This window comes from Triticum urartu, unplaced genomic scaffold (genome assembly GCF_003073215.2).
Source record: "Triticum urartu cultivar G1812 unplaced genomic scaffold, Tu2.1 TuUngrouped_contig_3528, whole genome shotgun sequence".
Lineage (NCBI taxonomy): Eukaryota > Viridiplantae > Streptophyta > Magnoliopsida > Poales > Poaceae > Triticum > Triticum urartu.
In genome coordinates, this window is record NW_024114071.1 from 1,004 (window position 1) to 20,119 (window position 19,116).

A 19,116-nucleotide genomic window follows, 5' to 3' on the forward strand; every position below is an offset into this window, starting at 1 on the left:
ATTAAACGGACCAAATAAAAAGGTAAAATAATAAATAAATAAATACAAACTGTGAAGAAACTGGATAAAATCTAGGTTAGACCGGCAGCGGAAGCACGTCCGGAAAATCCGGTGAAGAGCTGCGATGGCTACCTGGCTGGCCCAGCTGTGCACTCTGCATACCTCTCGCATTGAGCGGTACACTGGTCGGTGATGATACATTCGTCAAGCTGCAGCTCATTAAGATATACAGTATTGAATACATGTGTGCACGTTTTTATTACGGTTGGAAACTGAGTTCAATTGTGTGGATAGGACATGAGTAGTGTCATGAACATTTTTCAAATTTTCCAATACCTTTAAATTCATGTATAATTTTTCAAAAATTCATGAACATTTTACGAATTCACAAACCATTATTTTTTAAGTCATGAACATTTTTTGAATTTGTGATTCGTTTACATTTCGTGAATTGTTTTGAAGCAACATTTGTTTCTTAAAATTCGCAAAGATTTTTTGAATGGAGAACTCATTTTGAATATGCGAGCATTTTTAAAATTCACAAATATTTGTTAACACTCACAGTCATTTTTGAATTCACGATCTTTTTATTATCTAGAATCATTTTCTAGAATTCACAAACATTTTCTCAAATCCATGAACTTTTCTAAAATTCACCAGAGTTTTTACTTATCTGCGAATATTTTTAATTAAAATTAAACAGGCTAAAATAATAAATAAATAAATACAAACCATGAAGAAACAGGGCAAAATTCCGGTAGCGGAGGTACGCAGGAAAATTCGGCGAAGAGCTGCGGTAAGCTACCTGGTTGGCCCAACTGTGCATGATACCTATCGTAGTGAGTGATACACTGGTTCGTGATGATACATCCGTCAAGCTGGAACTCATTAAAATAATACAATATTGAATACGTGTGTACATGTTTTATTGCGGTTGGATATTGAGTGTTCGTTTGTGTGGATAGGACATGAGTAGGGTTCACGGACAGGGGTATTAGTCTGCAAACACTGATGTGAGAGCCGACAATCAAAAGCTACCTGCATACATTCGCCGCTATTTTTTTCAAAATCTGATACATCCGCACGCTCAAAATAGCCGCATATCTAATTCCAATTTAGCTAAAAAGTGTTCAGATGCAACGTTAGTTCTAATTTAAATATTACGCACCAACAATGTTATCTCCTTTAACCACCTGCAGATACTCAATCAGATCTTCCTTAAGTTGCTCGTGAGTTGCACGATACCAAATTTGTTGATGCATTTGGACAAACTCATCAAACTAGGTGATTTTCCCGCGTGTTGATTTTGATGATAATATTGGATAAAATTTGTACTAATGAAATGACATAAATCAAATGCTATTATTTTAGAAGCAATTGTGTTTGAACAAAGAGTATGCATGTACGCTAGACCATTGGAGATGGAACAATTAAATTTTGGATATGCATGTTGAGAGAATTAGAGTTAATGGGTATCAACTATTTAGGTATTATATGTGTGGCCAGATTCTGGCTGCAAGTTTGATCGGATCACACATGTTCTCAAACAAATAAAAGTAGGTGCCATATGACAACATTGAGGCACATATATGTGTTGTCTAGGAGCTTAAGCATGTAAATAGTTGTAAAATAATATGACTATTTGCACCTAGTTTTATATTACAAACAAATAAAATATACATATCTAAGATGATATCAAAAGGAGTAAAAAAATTCTGAGGACGCTAATGCGAGAGCTGACCATCCAAAGCTAGCCGCATACATCCGCCTCTATTTTTTTAAAGTTGGCATACATTCGCACGTAGATAAAAATGTTTAAATGCAGCAGTAGTTCTAATTTAAATATTGCATTCCAACAATGTTACCCCCTTTAACCGCCTACAAACGCTCAATCGGGTCTTCCTTCAGTTGTTCATGAGTTGCTCAATGCCGGATTTGTCGATGCATTTGAACGAACTCATCAAACTAGGTGATTTCTTCGTGCGTTGATTTTATTTTATTTTTTTGGATAAAATTTGTACGAATGAAATGACATAAATCAAATGCTATTATTTCGGAAGCAATTGTGTGTGAGCAAAAGAGTATGCATGTACCCTAGACCATTGAAGATGGAACAATTAAATTCGGGGTATGCATGTGCTACAAAATAGTTGTAGTGGATGATGACGTGTCACATTTGGTGACGCACTGGACTGCATGTTGAGAAAATTAGAGTTAATGGGAATAAACTATTTAGGTATTATAGATTTGGCCAGATTCTGGCCTGGAAGTTCGACAGGATCACCCATGTTTTCAAATTCAAGACCTATGACAACATCCTCACCCTCATCCTCGAAGATCATGTTGTGCATGTTCACACAGCATGTCACCAAGGTCTCCGAATCACGTTGTTTAGCATGTCCACAAACAACTGCAAAACGTGCATGCAAAACTCCAGATGCCCTCTCAACATCATTTCTAGCCGCTTATTATTTTTGGGCAAAGTGAGAGTTTTTCTGACCAATTGAGTCAATGGTCTCAATAGAGGTAGCCCATGAAGAATAGATACGCCAATCAGATAGTAGCTCACCGAGGATAGATATCGTCAACCAGATAGGAGAGGTATGGAATGACGACGAAGGAGAAGCGACATGGAGGAGATGGAGTCATCGAGTCTCGACAAGGGTGTTACAGGGAGGTCGGGGAGGTGGAGCGGCAACGGAGACAAGAGAGAAACCAGATGCAGAGAAAGATGGAAGGATTGATGCGAGGGGTCCGGGAGGGGTTTTGGGTGGGCCGGTGATGTCAGAGTCCTATGTGTTTGCTGTCCGGACTCCCGCAAAGTCACCGAAGTTTGTTTCGACTTTGCGGCAAAAAGTGCACCCGGACCGGTCGGCGGACCGATACAGGCCTGTGTTGGATGGCTAAACACGTCGGGATCGCGCCGTCTGGATGGTTTGCGGGCGTTTTGAGAGTCTGTTTTCGAGACGCCATAAGCAAAATAGTAGAATGTTCCTGAGCTCCTCTGTACCAACTTTCTAAAATTTTGAGAAAAACACGCTTGTAAGTTTTGAAACAAAAATATGACAACATTGAGGCACATATAATATGTTGGCTAGGAAATTAAGCATGTAAATATTTGTAAAATAATAGGACTATTTGCATCTAGTTTTATATTACAAACAAATAAAATATACAGATCTAAGGTGATATCAAAAGGAGTAAAAAAACATCTGAGGACGCTAATGCGAGAGTTGACCATCCAAAGCTAGCCGCATACATCCGCCTCTATTTTTTTAAAGTCGGCATACATTCGCACGTAGAAATGTTTAAATGCAGCAGTAGTTCTAATTTAAATATTGCATTCCAACAATGTTACCCCCTTTAACCGCCTACAAACGCTCAATCAGGTCTTCCTTCAGTTGTTCATGAGTTGCTCAATGCCGGATTTGTCGATGCATTTGAACAAACTCATCAAACTAGGTGATTTCTTCGTGCGTTGATTTTAATTTTTTTTTGGATAAAATTTGTACGAATGAAATGACATAAATCAAATGCTATTATTTCGGAAGCAATTGTGTGTGAGCAAAGAGTATGCATGTACCCTAGACCATTGAAGATGGAACAATTAAATTCGGGGTATGCATGTGCTACAAAATAGTTGTAGTGGATGATGACGTGTCACATTTGGTGACGTGCTGGACTGCATGTTGAGAAAATTAGAGTTAATGGGAATAAACTATTTAGGTATTATAGATTTGGCCGGATTCTGGCCTGGAAGTTCGACAGGATCACCCATGTTCTCAAATTCAAGACCTATGACAACATCCTCACCTTCATCCTCGAAGATCATGTTGTGCATGTTCACACAGCATGTCACCAAGGTCTCCGAATCACGTTGTTTAGCATGTCCACAAACAACTGCAAAACGTGCATGCAAAACTCCAGATGCCCTCTCAACATCATTTCTGGCCGCTTATTATTTTTGGGCAAAGTGAGAGTTTTTCTGACCAATTGAGTCAATGGTCTCGATAGAGGTAGCCCATGAAGAATAGATACGCCAATCAGATAGTAGCTCACCGAGGATAGATATCGTGAACCAGATAGGAGAGGTATGGAATGACGACGAAGGAGAAGCGACATGGAGGAGATGGAGTCGTCGAGTCTCGACAAGGGTGTTATAGGGCGGCCGGGGAGGTGGAGCGGCAACGGAGACAAGAGAGAAACCAGATGCAGAGAAAGATGGAAGGATGGATGCGAGGGGTCCGGGAGGGGTTTTGGGTGGGCCGGTGATGTCAGAGTCCTATGTGTCTGCTGTCCGGACTCCCGCAGAGCCACCCAAGTTTGTTTTGACTTTGCGGCAAAAAGTGCGTCCAGACCGGTCGGCGGACCGATACAGGCCTGTGTTGGATGACTAAACACATTGGGATCACGCCGTCTGGATGGTTTGCGAGCGTTTTGAGAGTCCGTTTTCGAGACGCCATAAGCAAAATAGTAGAATGTTCCTGAGCTCCGCTGTACCAACTTTCTAAAATTTTGAGAAAAACACGCTTGTAAGTTTTGAAACAAAAATATGACAACATTGAGGCACATATAATATGTTGGCTAGGAACTTAAGCATGTAAATATTTGTAAAATAATATGACTATTTGCATCTAGTTTTATATTACAAACAAATAAAATATACAGATATATAATGATATCAAAAGGAGGAAAAAAAAATCTGAAACTTTGTAACAAACATGACTTAGCGCGTAATATTTGTGTGAAAAGTTTTGCGAAGGAATGACTACTGTGGTATTCTGGACGGGAAAAATTCGATACTATATAAAAGTTATTATTCACATTTTTTGGACTTGTATTTTTTTTTTGCCGAGGATACCACGAGAGTCATTCTGATCGCGAAACTTTTCACGAGTATTCCGCTAGACCATGTTTGAACTTTTTTATTGTGATGTCATAGAGAGGAAGTTGTACAATTTGAACGCTTGTAATGGAACTTGTTTATTTTAGTTTCAAATTATATATCACAGAAGTAGTTTATGAATCGGTCGAGGATGGTCAATTTTTGTTGTGCAGGTTGCTGGCCACCGCATGGAGCACCATGGTCTCGACCGTGAACCCCGGTCCAAATCCCATCATCACACCACCACTCGCCCGTCTCTCCGTCCTCCTCCATCCGCCGCCGTTGCTCGTCGAGCACGAAGATCAACGTGGCGCCGAGCATGTTCCCATATTCTCTCAGCACAGCATGGCTCGCCGCCAGCTTCCCGGGATCCAGCCGGAGAGCCCTGTCGATGTGGTCCATTATTCCACGGAGACCAGGGTGCACAACAAAGAACATATCGTTCCATTTGGTGCCATCGCTCTTGATTCCAAGCGGCTGGAAAGCATCGGTGAGACACTGTTCGATGTGCCGTGCCGCTAGAGGAATGAGCTCCTTGGTGAAGATGTGGCCGTCGAGGCCGGCTTCCGTGAGCTGCATGTTGAGCACACCGTCGGTTGCTGGTATCGTGGTCTGCGAGACCGATACCATCTCGAAGAGCGCGTGCTCCACGGGGTGCACAGTGTCAGCACCGACGATGACCGCGCCGGCGCCATCGCCGAAGACTGCCTGGCTGATGAGCCTGTTTGGGCAGTCCTCCTCGGGGCCGCGGAAGGCAACAACGGTGAGCTCGACGCATGCCACCAGGACGCGCGCACCGCCGTTGTTCTCCGCCAGGTCCTTGGCGAGGCGCAGCGAGGCAGCACCGGCGGAGCAGCCGTTGAGGTTGAGCATCGTCCGGCATACGGACGCGCCAAGGCCGAGGAGAGAGGCCAGGCGGAGATCGACGCCCGGGGCGTGTGCGCCGGAGTTGGTGCTGACGATGAGGTGGGTGATGTGAGTGGCCGGACGGCCCCACTTGGCTATGGCCTTGGCCGCAGCTGATGCCGCCAGCTCTGGAGCAGCGGCAGCGGCGATGTCGAGCCGGGCGTCTAGGGACGGCTTGTCGCGGCAGAGGAATTCGGGGTGGGCGTCCAGAAGCTCCTCCGTGTGGTGGAAGTAGCGCCTCACCGTTGTTGTCATCTCGCCTGATCATCATGCAAAACAAATTTGGACCACATCATCGTTAGGTATGTAAATAAGGCTGGTTGTAATGGGGAGTATCATATACTAGTATCATGCATATGATACTAGTGTATGATACTACCTCCCTAATGCATAGTATCATATATTAGTATCATGTTGTACTCTATTTATTGCCATGCATGGCACAAAGTAGTACATCATTTAATATGATACGGTATCATAATATGATACTACACCCTTTTTTTCATTTAATACTATGACACCTCATCAAAATTGCCTAGTTGGCATGCATGATACTAGCTATGATACTACCATAACGACCAGCCTAATATGTACTAGTACTATATTTGCATGTATGCTTTCCTTTATGCTTACAGAAGGACTTGAGTTGGTTTTTGAGGTCAGTGAGGTGTTGGCTCTTGGTGACTCGGAAGTAGTAATCCGGGAACTCTTCATGGGACACGCAGTTGGGCGGGTTCGCCGTGCCGATGGCGAGAATGGCTGCAGGCCCATCCGCACGCTGTGAGCGCCGGATCTCACGCACCGACGGCAGGCTGTTGCTGCTGTCCATTGTCTCGGAACCTAGAAATAGAATTGTTTCGGAAAATGTAAAGTATGTATGATAGTATGAGCTTCACCGAGGGTGGAGTATATAGGTTAGAAAAAAAGTTACAAGTTAACTAGGCTTATTTGAGAAAGAAAACAGAAATATGCAAGCAACCGAGCAAGAACAGACGAGGCAATACCTAATTAAGGAGAGAGCGCTCAATGAGGCGGCGGGGGAGAGGGAGAAAACTGATTCGATAGAGATTTTTGGTTCTAGCCGATGAGAATGATTGAACAACAAGCTGACATGTATTTATAAGGATGAAAACACACTCCAGAAGTGGAGATGCTACCGGAGTCACCTAGTCTATCTAAGACACTCAATGAAACATAAAAAGAAAAGGAAAAAAAGAAAACACCCACATGAGTCTGCACATAAGATCAATGGCATATGAGTTAAATGTATAGTACTTATGGCACATCTAGATGTGCTTTAGCAAAACTAATAAATAAAAAATCATGATCAAGCATCTAGCCAAATAACATAATTGGATAGAACCGAATTAAACAAAACATTGTAACCATTAAGAAATTAACACCAAGTGAAGCATAATGTTCAACAACTTGGAAACATAACGTAATAAATAACAATATTGTAGATATTAAGCAATAACAGTGAATTTAGCAAAATAAAAGAATTTATGGCGATGGCACGAGTCGCAAACTAAGACCTAACACATATGTAACCAGTAAAAGTGAATGCATGACAAGGCACATGTGCATATGATGTGCAGACGATAGTGGAAGATGGGCTAGACAAGCACATGACAAGCTTATTACATCACAGGCAAATGGCATAGATGGGAGGGGTAGAGAATATAATGGATTGAAATGTCATCTCCGATGGTTCTGCCATCAGTCCGCCAAATGTAAACGTAATAAAACTAGTTGTTCAACATGAAAACTGTTTGAGACAAGACATTATCTTTCTGGTGCCCCATACAAGGATTGTATGAGATAACGATGTTGCACCTCAGGTGGTTCCAAAAACAACCCGCCGTGGTTCGAAATATGCTGCATCCCCAGCGGTCAATTTAGAAGAACCGCTACAAATGCTATCAAATCTACATAGTTATTTCATCGAGGCACATCTCTAGTGGCTTTACTTGCCACACTGACTGGCAAAAAGGGATACTTAGATGGCAGATCCTGTAGGCCACAGATGAGCCGTAGTATATACCACATTCCACCCCAGCGTGTTTTACTTGGTGGAACTCCTTATAAAAATGTAGTATTATCTGAAGAGTTTCATCCAACAGAACATGCACTTTTTAGCAAACAGCTTGGTGGTAGGAAGTTGGTTTTGAATACATGCTTACTAGTGCTACAATCCTCAAACGTTTCATCTAACAGAACTTGCACTTTTTTTAGCAAAACAATCTTTTCGCTCCTTGAAGAGGCAATTGATGACTTGACCTTATCAATTTCCTTTTTTACTACTATAGATTACTACGGAAGTCAATTGGCACCGTTAATATTAAACAGTCAATTTTCTAACATTTGTGGGGTACTTTTCATTGAATCACAGAACAGTGTGCTGGTATTCAGAGACGCAAAAACGGATATGAATCTCTACACAAAGAATCTTTTGCAGAGGTGATGTACACCTTATCATTATAGTTTCACAACAACCCGTAGTCAGCTAATCTAATATGATAGCCGGTATTTTCACTAGTACATCACCACAACTATCGTCGTTACTTCACCTTACACCATCTTGACAAGCAAGTATTATTTTGATGCAATTGGATAGTCCGCAATGACCGGATCCACAAATCTTCTTGTATTCACATGAGTAGTTATTTAATTGATTAGTTTTTTTCATTAACCTAAAGGTTCAATCAAGGAAGAGGACTGTCTGGTGTCTCTAACGATAATATGCTTTCATGGTTCAAAGCGTCCTTTTCTAGTTACCGAAGCATTCATCTGGAAATTCTTAGGTACTCATAACCAATATTTGCAAAGGCATTTAGAGAATTATTTGAACTAATTATGCAATGCCAATAATTAACTATTAACTAGTAGGCATCCAAACGTTTGAATTTTTTTTCCAAGAGAAGTTGACAAACACCTGACGGCAAAAAAGAAAAAGAAAAGATAACTATAATTTTAAGGTGTATTGGAGGACCACAATTACTGTTCAGATGACCATAACACCTAAGGTGATAAATACCACAATTCATTGAACGACAAAGTCTTTTTGATATTGATGTAGAGGTAAAAAAAAAGATACAAAAGTCAGAGCAGGAATCTTCACCAACGTGAAATACAACTGCTCACTTAATTAGGACGACGAGTTAGCCATTCAGTCGCATATGATGACCTTGCTCACGCTAGTATAGTAGTACAACACCACACCTACAAACTTCTAGCACATTTAAGCCATGACTTACCGGGCGCATATGATGATCTTTTTGTACATCGTAAGGTGACCTGTTTGTGGACTGCATATACAGTGTCGCGGAGACTAGCTGTGGTGACGTACTATAGTGATGACCTGTTTGAAAGATCCGGCAAATTGCTGGCTTCAATTAGATTTAGCAGAAAGCAGCGGGAAAAACAATATGAGGAGGATCCGAAGATCAAAGGAAAAGAAAAACAACAACCCCAATGGTTGCAGGACAACACCACACTTACATGGTGGAACACCATCCACCCACAACAGGACAACGCAGCTCCGACTCTGGTGAAGATACAATGAAGAACTAGGCAAGGCTGGTGTCATGGAAGGTCACTGAACAGACCATCTGTCGCCCGTCATCGTACGCTGATGGGGCCCACACTGCAGCTTCGACTTCACGGCAACAAACATATACAGTGTCCCAAAGACTAGCTGTAATGATGTACTATCACTATTCACTAGTACGTAGTACGTCACCAATGTTGGAATAAACCAGGATGAGTCACCATGTACTATCACTATTCACGATTAGGCTAGTTTGTTAATGTATATACCTATGCAACCCCTGTGTAACAAAATCAGATCAATGGAAAGAAATCAACAGGCACGACACGTGCCTGTGTCCATCAAATATCTTGTGTTGTCGCCGAGTTGTGCTAGCTCCGGTCGATATCCGCCGGCTGGTGGTTTGCTGTACGTGCATAGCTAGCTAGCCTCCATCAAAAGCATCCACCTGCCTGAGTGCCTGTGCTTGGTTGTTAGACTTGTACGTGTGTGTCTCCCTCAAAGTACTCGGCCACATCGACGATTGTGTGATATCTCCTGGCGAAAAGTAATCCTCTACGAACACGTACGAGGATTGGGCCAACAACCATAGTTAGTCTATGGGACACTGTATACGTACTCCCATAAACAGGTCATCACTGTCCCTTACGATGTTTTGGCAAGCTATTATTTTGACAGCAACTTGAGTACTTGACAATCTTGTTTTCTTTGTCAATAACTATCCCTCACGTTTAAAGAATCAACCATACCATTTTTCTTAATTATTCTTGACTAACTAAACCTAGTTTGTCACAAGGAAATGCTTTGTGGTGTTGCCTCAAGGGGAGAATAGGATGAGCCTTTATGGCGTTGATGTGCCTTCATGATCATTTGGAGTTGTGCAGAATAGGCATCTCTGATGTACCTTTTTTAGGTCCAGAATTCTAGCTGCCAGCAATCTCCCTCTTCATGTCAATCTTGCAAATTAAGAAAGAAAATACATTAGAATTGCATCACAAAGTGCTATAACGATTAAAAACATTATAAATAACAGTAGGAAACATGATGCAAAATGGACCTGTCATCAACTGAGTTTATTCATTCTTAAGTAGTTGTTCATACATACTGTGGCCATCAAATATCTTGTGTTGTCGCCAAGTTGTGCTAGCTATACGTGCATAGGTAGCTAGCTAGCCTCTGTCCTGCCTGTGTGCTTGGTTGTTAGACTTGTACGTGCGTGTCTCCCTGAAGAATTGATCAGCTACCGAGTTAGTTTTCGTCCACGTACGTGCAGTCTAGGTGTGGCCGGAAAGTACTCAGCCAGATAGACAACTGTGTGATAGCTCTTGACGGAAAGTAATCGTCTACAAGCACGTAGGCGGATTGGACCAACATTAACAGCTAGTCCTTGGAACACTGTATATGTACTACACAAACAAATCATCACCGTACAGTATCACGTTTTGGCAAACTACTATTTTGATATCAACTTGAGTACTTGACAATCCTATTTTGTTTGAACTACCCTTCATTTTTAAAGAATCAACCATATCATTTTCTTAATTATTCTTGACTAGCTAATCCTAGTTTGTCACCGATATGAAACTCTGCACGAAGGATATTCTTCAGCACACATGCCGCTCACAAAACACGCAGCACAAATGCCCACTTTTATTTGTAATTTATTTGTGCAAAACCTGCTAAGGGACATGATATGTGTGCATTATTCTAGACTCGCTGTTTTTTCTAGTGGTCGAATCTTTTGTTTTTCAGATTATTATTGAGAAACTCAAATGGAAATACTATCTACGTCCTGATTTACTAGCCCCCATCGTATTATGGGGCAAACTTTGACCATAAATTTGACTAGCGAAATGTTAGTGCATGCAACCACAAATTATATTGTTGAATTCATATTTAAATGTAATTTTCAGTGATATTATTTTTGCTACATGTAACATACATATATTTCTAGTTAAAATCATGGTCAAAATATAACTTAGATTACGAGGGAAACTAGTAAACCAAGACAGAGGTGGGAATTACTAAACCAATAACGCGGCCTCTGGGCCTGATGGCTTCTCCATCCCTTTCTTTAGGCAGTTCTGGCCTCAGTTAAAGGGCCTCATTCAGGCAATAATACAAGGTTTTTGGCTGGGAACTGTTGACATCTCTAGATTGATTTACGCGGTGCTCACTCTCATTCCTAAGGTCAAAGGGGCTGAGCTGATTTCCTAGTTTAGGCCCATTGCCTTAATTAATAATTTTGCGAAGATCTCGGCTAAGGGTCTGGCTACCAGGCTATCCCCGATCGCCCATCGCGTCATTAGCCCTTTTCAATCTGCGTTTATAAAGGGTAGATTTATTCTGGATGGTGTTCTATGCTTGCATTAGATTGTCCATGACTTGCGAACCAAGGGCACTAAGGCAGTGGTACTCAAACTTGACTTCGAGAAGGTTTACGACTCGGTGAGCTGTAATTTTCTTTGCCAAGTCCTTCTTGCTAAAGGCTTCGAAGGTGCGGTGGTTCACCGTCTTATGCAGTTGGTATCGGGTGGCCACATGGCTGTGGCGGTGAATGGGCAGATTAGTAATTTCTTTGCTAATGGTAGGGGCCTTAGACAAGGTGACCCGGCTTCCCCCCTTCTCTTTAATTGTGTCGCGGATGCTCTCTCTCATATCCTTTCTCGAGCAGCTCTTGCTGGTCACATTACGCCTGTTAGTTCTCACTTGATTCCCAATGGCATCACTCATCTTCAATACGCGGACGACACCATTATTATGGTTGAACTTAATGAGGCTAGTCTCAGGCATCTGAAATTCCTTCTTCTATGCTTTAAAGCGCTATCGGGTCTTAAAATCAACTTTTCGAAGAGCGAAGTTATTGTAACTAGGGTAACTGACTCTGAGGCTCAGAGAGTGGCGCATCTTCTGAACTGCTCTCTTGGTTCTTTCCCTTTCAAATACCTGGGCCTCCCAATCTCCCCTCTCAAGATATTGGCAAAAGACTTTGCCCCGACAGTGACAAAAGTAGGGAACAGGGTTTTGCCGTGGAGAGGCCGATATAATTCCCAGGCGGGCAAGGTTGTCCTTACTAATGCTTGCCTCTCCTCCCTTCCGATGTTTCTAATGGGCTTTTATCTCCTGTCCGGAGGGATTCACGCTGGCTTTGACAAGCATAGGGGTGCTTTTTACTGGAATTCCTCTAACAATAAACACAAATATAGGATGGTTAAGTGGGATCTCATCTGTAGGCCTAAGAACATGGGGGGCTTAGGCATCATTAACACGGTGGTCATGAACAAGTGCCTCATGATAAAATGGTGGTGGAAAATAATGTCCCTCGAGGAGCACCCCCTCTGGCTATCTTTTCTCAAAGCTAAATATTTCCCCTCCTCCAGCCCCATGTTCGCTTCTTCCTCAGGTGGCTTTTAATTTTGGCGTCAGCTTGTTAAAGTTCGCCCGATCTTCCGGTCCCTCGTTAAGTTAATAGTTAGGAATGGTAAGTCCACTCGCTTTTGGTTAGACTGGTGGGTGGGGGATACCACTCTTGTGGTGGCCTTCCCGACCCTGTTCTCGTATTGCTCTGCTCCGGAGATCTCTATCTTTGAGCTCTCGGTTCACAACTAGGATCTTGACTTCCGGCGATCCCTTTCTCCTGCGGAGTTGGATGATTGGCAGCGTGTTACTGCCTGCTTCTGGTCGTTTCTCAGTTAAGTCTGCGTACGCCAAACTTATCTTAGGTGTCCATACAGTGAAATTCAAGGATATTTGGTTGGCCTGTATTCCCCCTAAGATCAAAATTTTCATGTGGCAAGCTTTCCGTCGTAAACTCCCTGCGGCTGATCAAATTAAGAAGAGGAACGGTCCGGGCTCTGATTGTTGCGCTTTATGTGGGGCTCTTGAAAACACCGAGCAAATATTTTTTTCATTGCTCGTTGGCCAAATTCCTTTGGAGTTGCATTAGACATTGGCTTCATGTTAACTGGAATCCATCTTCCTTCGAGGACCTGCGGCGCTGTGTTAATACTTTATCCGGTCGGACTAAGAGATTATTCTGGGTTGGTTGGGCAGCGATCTGTTGGTCGCTGTGGACTACTAGGAACAAGTTCACTATCGAACACATCTTTCCGGCTAACCCTGTAAATTGCTTATTTAAAGTCATTGTCTTTTTGCAGTAATGGAGATTATTGACTAAGGAGATGGACCTAGAGGCGTTCGACGACATGTTATCTAAGATGAGATCTACAGCTTCTTCCCTGCTGCGGCGATCTAGGAGGATGGCTTAATCTCCTGTTCTTTTGGACTCTAGGCTGGCCTGCGTGCCATGATTGGCTGGTTGCCATGTATTGTACTTCTTAAACTTCGCTCTGCTTCTGTGTTGTTTGGATGGTTGTGACGTGACGCTGCCTGATGGCTTTATTTATAAAGTCGGGCATATGGCTTTTCTCTAAAAAAATTAATTTCATGCCTGAAAATAATAATTAGAGTTGATTCCATTTTTTATCCTCAAGTTTCAGGTTTGTAGAAGACATGGCCCCATTTAGCAAAAATTCTCAATTTATACCCCATTCAAGCAGACTTATACCACATTTTACCCCATTCAGTGTTCTTCCCAGTTTTGCTGCTGACTATACCTATCGCATGTGCGGGTCTTTTTCTCTATTCTTTTACTGTATCCAACCGAACATGAGCTGGTGCACACGGAGTAGACCCAACATGACCTGGTCGAACCGCGGGGCTCGCACAACATCTCTCCCGCACCGATGCCGGGGACTCCGTTGCGCGCACAAGATATTGGCGTGGCCACCACCTGCTGCAGGGCCAGAGGTGGTGCCGCTTGTGCTGGGTGGGCTGTCCCGAGCGGCAAATCGGCGCCCTCTACGAATGAATCGGCTTGTGTGAGCGGAGTTTAGCGCTCCTGAGCGGCAAATCGTTCGAGGGTGATGAAGAACGTGCCGCCGGAGGTGGAGGCGCTGCTCCGCCGCACATGCATGCTTCTGTACCACGGCAGCCGCGACCTCCGGGACAGCGTCGTGGCAATGCCATCGTCACACCTCTTCCAAATATATATTTCGAAGTTTATACATGATCGAGTTAGTATAATGAAATCAGTCAGTAGCTCTAAGTGTATACATGAGGCAATGACATGAATCTATTAATATAAATCGTTGACTAAGTATATGAAGAAAGTTCTACTCACCGGATAAATATAATATGAGTGCATATTTCTAATGGATCTATTAATTAATATTCAGTTAGTATTATAGGTGTTCTATTCCTACATTAAAAAAATGATCGACTTGAGTTCATTCAGTCGTTCAGCTATAAAAACCAGAATTCACTCATCGCGACCCCTCCTCCCGCGACCCCACGTCCCCTCCCCCGGCGCCGGCGGTGGAACCTAGCTGCGCCGCCGCGGCCCTCTCCCCACCTCGTCCCACCTCCTCGCCGCCGCCTGAGGCAGCCACCGGGCAAGCCCGGGGCGCCAAGGATGGTGGCTACGGGGCCTCGATCGGTTGCCCGACTTCTGCGTGGGGAACCCCCGGATCTGGAGCAGCGGCTCCATTGGCAAGGCACGACCAGTTAGGAGGCGTGTGGGCGGTGGATCTGGTGTTCCGGCCGCGCGGGCGGCGGGATCCGGTGGTCGTTGGCGGTCGGCGGCGCCCGATGCGCGCGATCTGATGCCTCCCCTCCTCCCCCGTTTGGCGCGCGGGCCATCCTGATCGGGCCACACTTCCTCTTGGTCGCCGGTTTTGTACAGGAGCGCTGCTACTGGCGAAGATCTAGTTCGGGCGAAATCCCTGGCCGGCCATGACCGGCTGTGCCGACGGCGACGCCTGAGGGCGCCGTTCCCCTCCTTAGAGGCGTCGGTATGGACTGATCTCCTCACTTCACCTCCTCATAGGTCTCCCGGGCGAAAACCCTAACTTTGTTGGCCGGCGGCGGCGCTCACGGCACCGTTCCCTTCTTAAAGGCACCGCTTTGAGAACCTTGGGGTTGGGTGGCGCTTGTGGGTGGTGGGCGACGATGGTGGTGCGGCCCTATCCTAGCATGGATTTACGTCCGTTCTTGGAGATGGACTCGTGTAGGTGGAGGTCGTCGGCTGGCGTCGTGGTGGCGTCAATGGCGGAGGACCTGCCAAGGCTTGCATAGGTGGAGGTCGTCGTTTGGCGTCGATGGCGGAGGACTTGCCAAGGTTGTCACCTCAATCTGCTCTGAAGATGGACCAGCGGAAGACGGCGGCGGCGACACATGTGAGTGCGTCGGACCGGTTTGAGCCTCGGACCTGGAAAATGGCTCGGTCGGGGCCTCCGACTTTTGATATTAGGCTTAGGTGAGAGGTCTGGGTATGTGGCTCAGCTTGCATCCCTTCATCATTTGAATAGGAGTAGCGGCAGATGTTATCAAGATGGCAGATTCAGGCATATTGTTGTTTTACTTTGTAAGGTCCTCAAGAATAATTAATAAACAGTTTGTCTAATTCACATCTAGATGTTTTTTAATGATGTCACATCTAACCTTCTAAAAATAACTACACAGCAACAAGAAATAAAAAAAAGCTGGGACAAAAAAATAGACCACAAACATAGTGCTTATGAGATTAGATGTGACATAATTATGTCATATTTAGATGTGTGCTAGACAGACCCATTAATAAAATGGCTGCATGCATCTCTCAGATGCAGAGGCGGGAGGTCATCCTCCTCTGCATCTCTCAGATGCAGAGGCGGGAGGTCATCCTCCTTTTTTTTTAAAGCTATAAAAACCAACGAGCAGCTTCAGTCCCAGCCACCACACCGCAGAGAACACAAGAGCTTCATACTCGGTTAGCACTAGATTTACACTTCCTCAATTAAACACGAGGCATGCAAACAAGAGTTCTCCAGCTACCAAGAAGGATGCCGCCGGCGAGGAGGACATCACCGTCGACCTGTATACATTCATCCGCGAATACAAGGGCGGCCGTGTCGAGCGCTTCCTGAGCAGCTCATACGTGGAAGCGTCGGAGGACGCTGCTGCCAACCGTGGCGTGGCGACCAAGGACGTGATCGTCGACGAGAGCACCGGCGTGTCCGCGCGCCTGTTTCTTCCCGCAGCTGCCGCCGCAACCGGCGACAGGCTCCCCGTCATCATGTACGTCCACGGGGGATCCTTCTGCACGGAGAGCGCGTTCTGCCGCACGTACCACAACTACGCCAGGTCCCTGGCCGCGCGCGCCGGGGCGCTCGTCGTGTCCGTGGAGTACCGTCTCGCGCCGGAGCATCCCGTGCCTGCGGCCTACGACGATGCATGGGCGGCGCTTCAGTGGGTGGCGTCCCTTTCTGATCCCTGGCTTTCCGACTACGCCGACCTCGGGCGCACGTTCCTCGCCGGCGACAGCGCTGGCGGCAACATCGTCTACAACACGGCGGTGCGTGCTGCTAGCGGCGGCGAACACATCGACGTCGAGGGGCTTGTCATCGTGCACCCATACTTTTGGGGCGTCCAGCGGCTGTCCAGCTCCGAGCTAGAGTGGGACGGCGTCGCCATGTTTACGCCGGAGCTCATAGACAGACTCTGGCCGTTCGTTACGGCGGGCCGTCTCGACAAGAATGATCCTCGGGTCAACCCTCTCGACGAGGAGATCGCCTCGCTGACATGCCGGCGTATGCTGGTCGCCGTCGCCGAGAAGGACACCTTGCGTGACCGCGGGCGCCGGCTGGCGGCTAACATGCGCGACTGCTGCGCGTGGGCAGATGATGAAAATGCCGTGACATTGGTGGAGTCGGAGGGGGAAGACCATGGCTTCCACCTATACAGCCCGCTGCGGGCGACCAGCAAGGTTCTCATGGAGAGCATAGTGCAGTTCATCAACCAGCGCACGGCCTTGCCATTGCCGGCCGCTCTGCTGCCGGAGCTGCACGAGCTGCATGCATGCGGTGGTAAGAAGATGGACTCATGCTTGCCTATTCTAGGCGTGCCTGCTAGGCCGTACATGGACGTGCTTGGTTATGGGATGGCCATGAAAGGTATGACACGTACTAGTTGCTTACACGTTTGGCAGGGCAGAAGAGCATCCAAGACTAGATATGGGTTAACTTTGGGCCATGCAGTCAGGCAGAACAAGACCAACAAGAGATTCTCCATATTATAAGCTACAGCAGCACCACAACTAGGGATATGGGTTAACTTTGGGACTTGTGTTTCTCACAACTTCATCTAGTGCATGAAGCATGATGGTACAACTCTACATGCATCCAGAACTACGGTTGGGTATAAGTGCAATAATAATATTAAAGGGAAGAAATACCGAGACCCCCATCCACCACCACCTGCTTTGGGTCAAAGAAATGTATGTTGTGTTCTTCTTCTTAGTTATTTTCAGCATGGGGTGTATGTTCTTCTTTCCATATAAACTATCTATATGTATAAGATCTATGTTGAGTAATGTATAACTAGTGTATTGTCATATATCGAGTTTATACAAATTTTGTACACCAGTCCTCAAGCGGTGCACTAGCACATCTACCACGGACATGCGACTGGCATGAATTTTTTTAAGAAAAAACAAAATGCAACTATACCCCAACCTTTGTGGCACCCAATAAGCAGATTGGGAGCAGTGGGTTGTATTTAAAAATACAACTATCACCCCACCCTTATTTGCCCGCAGACGATGGATGTGCAACTAGGGTTGATCGATATTCCGGAGAGAGAAAAAAAATTCAACTATCATCGCACCCATTTATTGCATGAGGCCGGCCCATGTGCAACTCGCGGTGTATATTCTAAGTGAAAAGCAAAAAAAAGGAACTACCTCCCTCTCCTAGTTTTTTTTGCGAGAAACCTCCCTCTCCTAGTTGTTCGCCCCCCTACCAATGTTGAAATGGGTTTGATATTTTGGGAAAACAAAATGAAATGCACCTGCGGCCATGAGCAACACATTATGAAATATTAATAAACAAAGATCAAATTAAAGATAATAAAAAAATATGTTATCCAGTTGCACTCACAATATTTCGGCAACTATGGTCTTCAAAATATGCAACTCCTCTGTAAAGACATTGTGGCCCCTAAAAATAAAAAATAAATTACTTGGCAGTGCATAATTTAGATTCAAAATACTTGTTTCAAAAATCCTATACCATGGAAGAGAGAGGAATCATGTTTCATAAAAAACCATAGTTTTTACTTAACTCAAGATTAAAATAAATTAATGACCAACTACAAAAAAACTAGGAATTTTTTTAGTGAACTTTGCGTCCTGGCCCAGAAGCCCCCGTAAATAAAAGACAAAATCTGCATGAGTGTCAACATGAGATCAAAAATTCTTTAGGTCAATTGAGAAGTAGGTCGTGTGCAAAATAAAAAAAATGATAACTAAAACTATGTACAATAAAAAAATGTAGGGCTTGGAAGCCCCGATTACTACTTATTTTCGGTAACACCAAACTGATGGATAAAAAAACATATGAATGGCCAGAGAGAAGAAAACATAAGAATTCAACAAATCAATATGAATTACTCCATTCGTTCTAAATTACTATAAGTTCTATTATAAGTTAAAGTTTTCTGAGTTTGAGCAAGTTCTAGGGGGAAATAATTAGCATCTTCATATCAACAAAATACACTAAGCAAACATATTTTATGATATATCTAGTAATCTTAATTAAGAATTATAGATAATGAACAATACCACAACGTATTGTGCATATACACACGCATGAAAGATGAAGCTCATTGGCCACACACACAGATAAACACATCTAATCTCAAAATCGAAACTACTTACTCAAGATCTTCCAACCACTGG

The 19,116-nt window shown here is 44.4% G+C and overlaps 1 protein-coding gene and 1 pseudogene across 1 annotated transcript; one reads left to right on the top strand and one right to left on the bottom strand.

The window, feature by feature from the left end:
- Positions 1–5,040: 5,040 nt before the first annotated feature.
- On the bottom strand, positions 5,041–6,620 carry LOC125527299 (annotated as a pseudogene).
- Positions 6,621–15,499: 8,879 nt separating this feature from the next.
- Positions 15,500–17,457, top strand: LOC125527304 (probable carboxylesterase 5). Its single transcript, XM_048691842.1, has 3 exons — positions 15,500–15,657; positions 16,101–17,332; positions 17,417–17,457. Exons 1-3 carry the CDS (start codon positions 15,500–15,502, stop codon positions 17,455–17,457), a joined length of 1,431 nt encoding a protein of 476 aa, XP_048547799.1.
- The last annotated feature ends 1,659 nt before the right edge of the window (positions 17,458–19,116 follow it).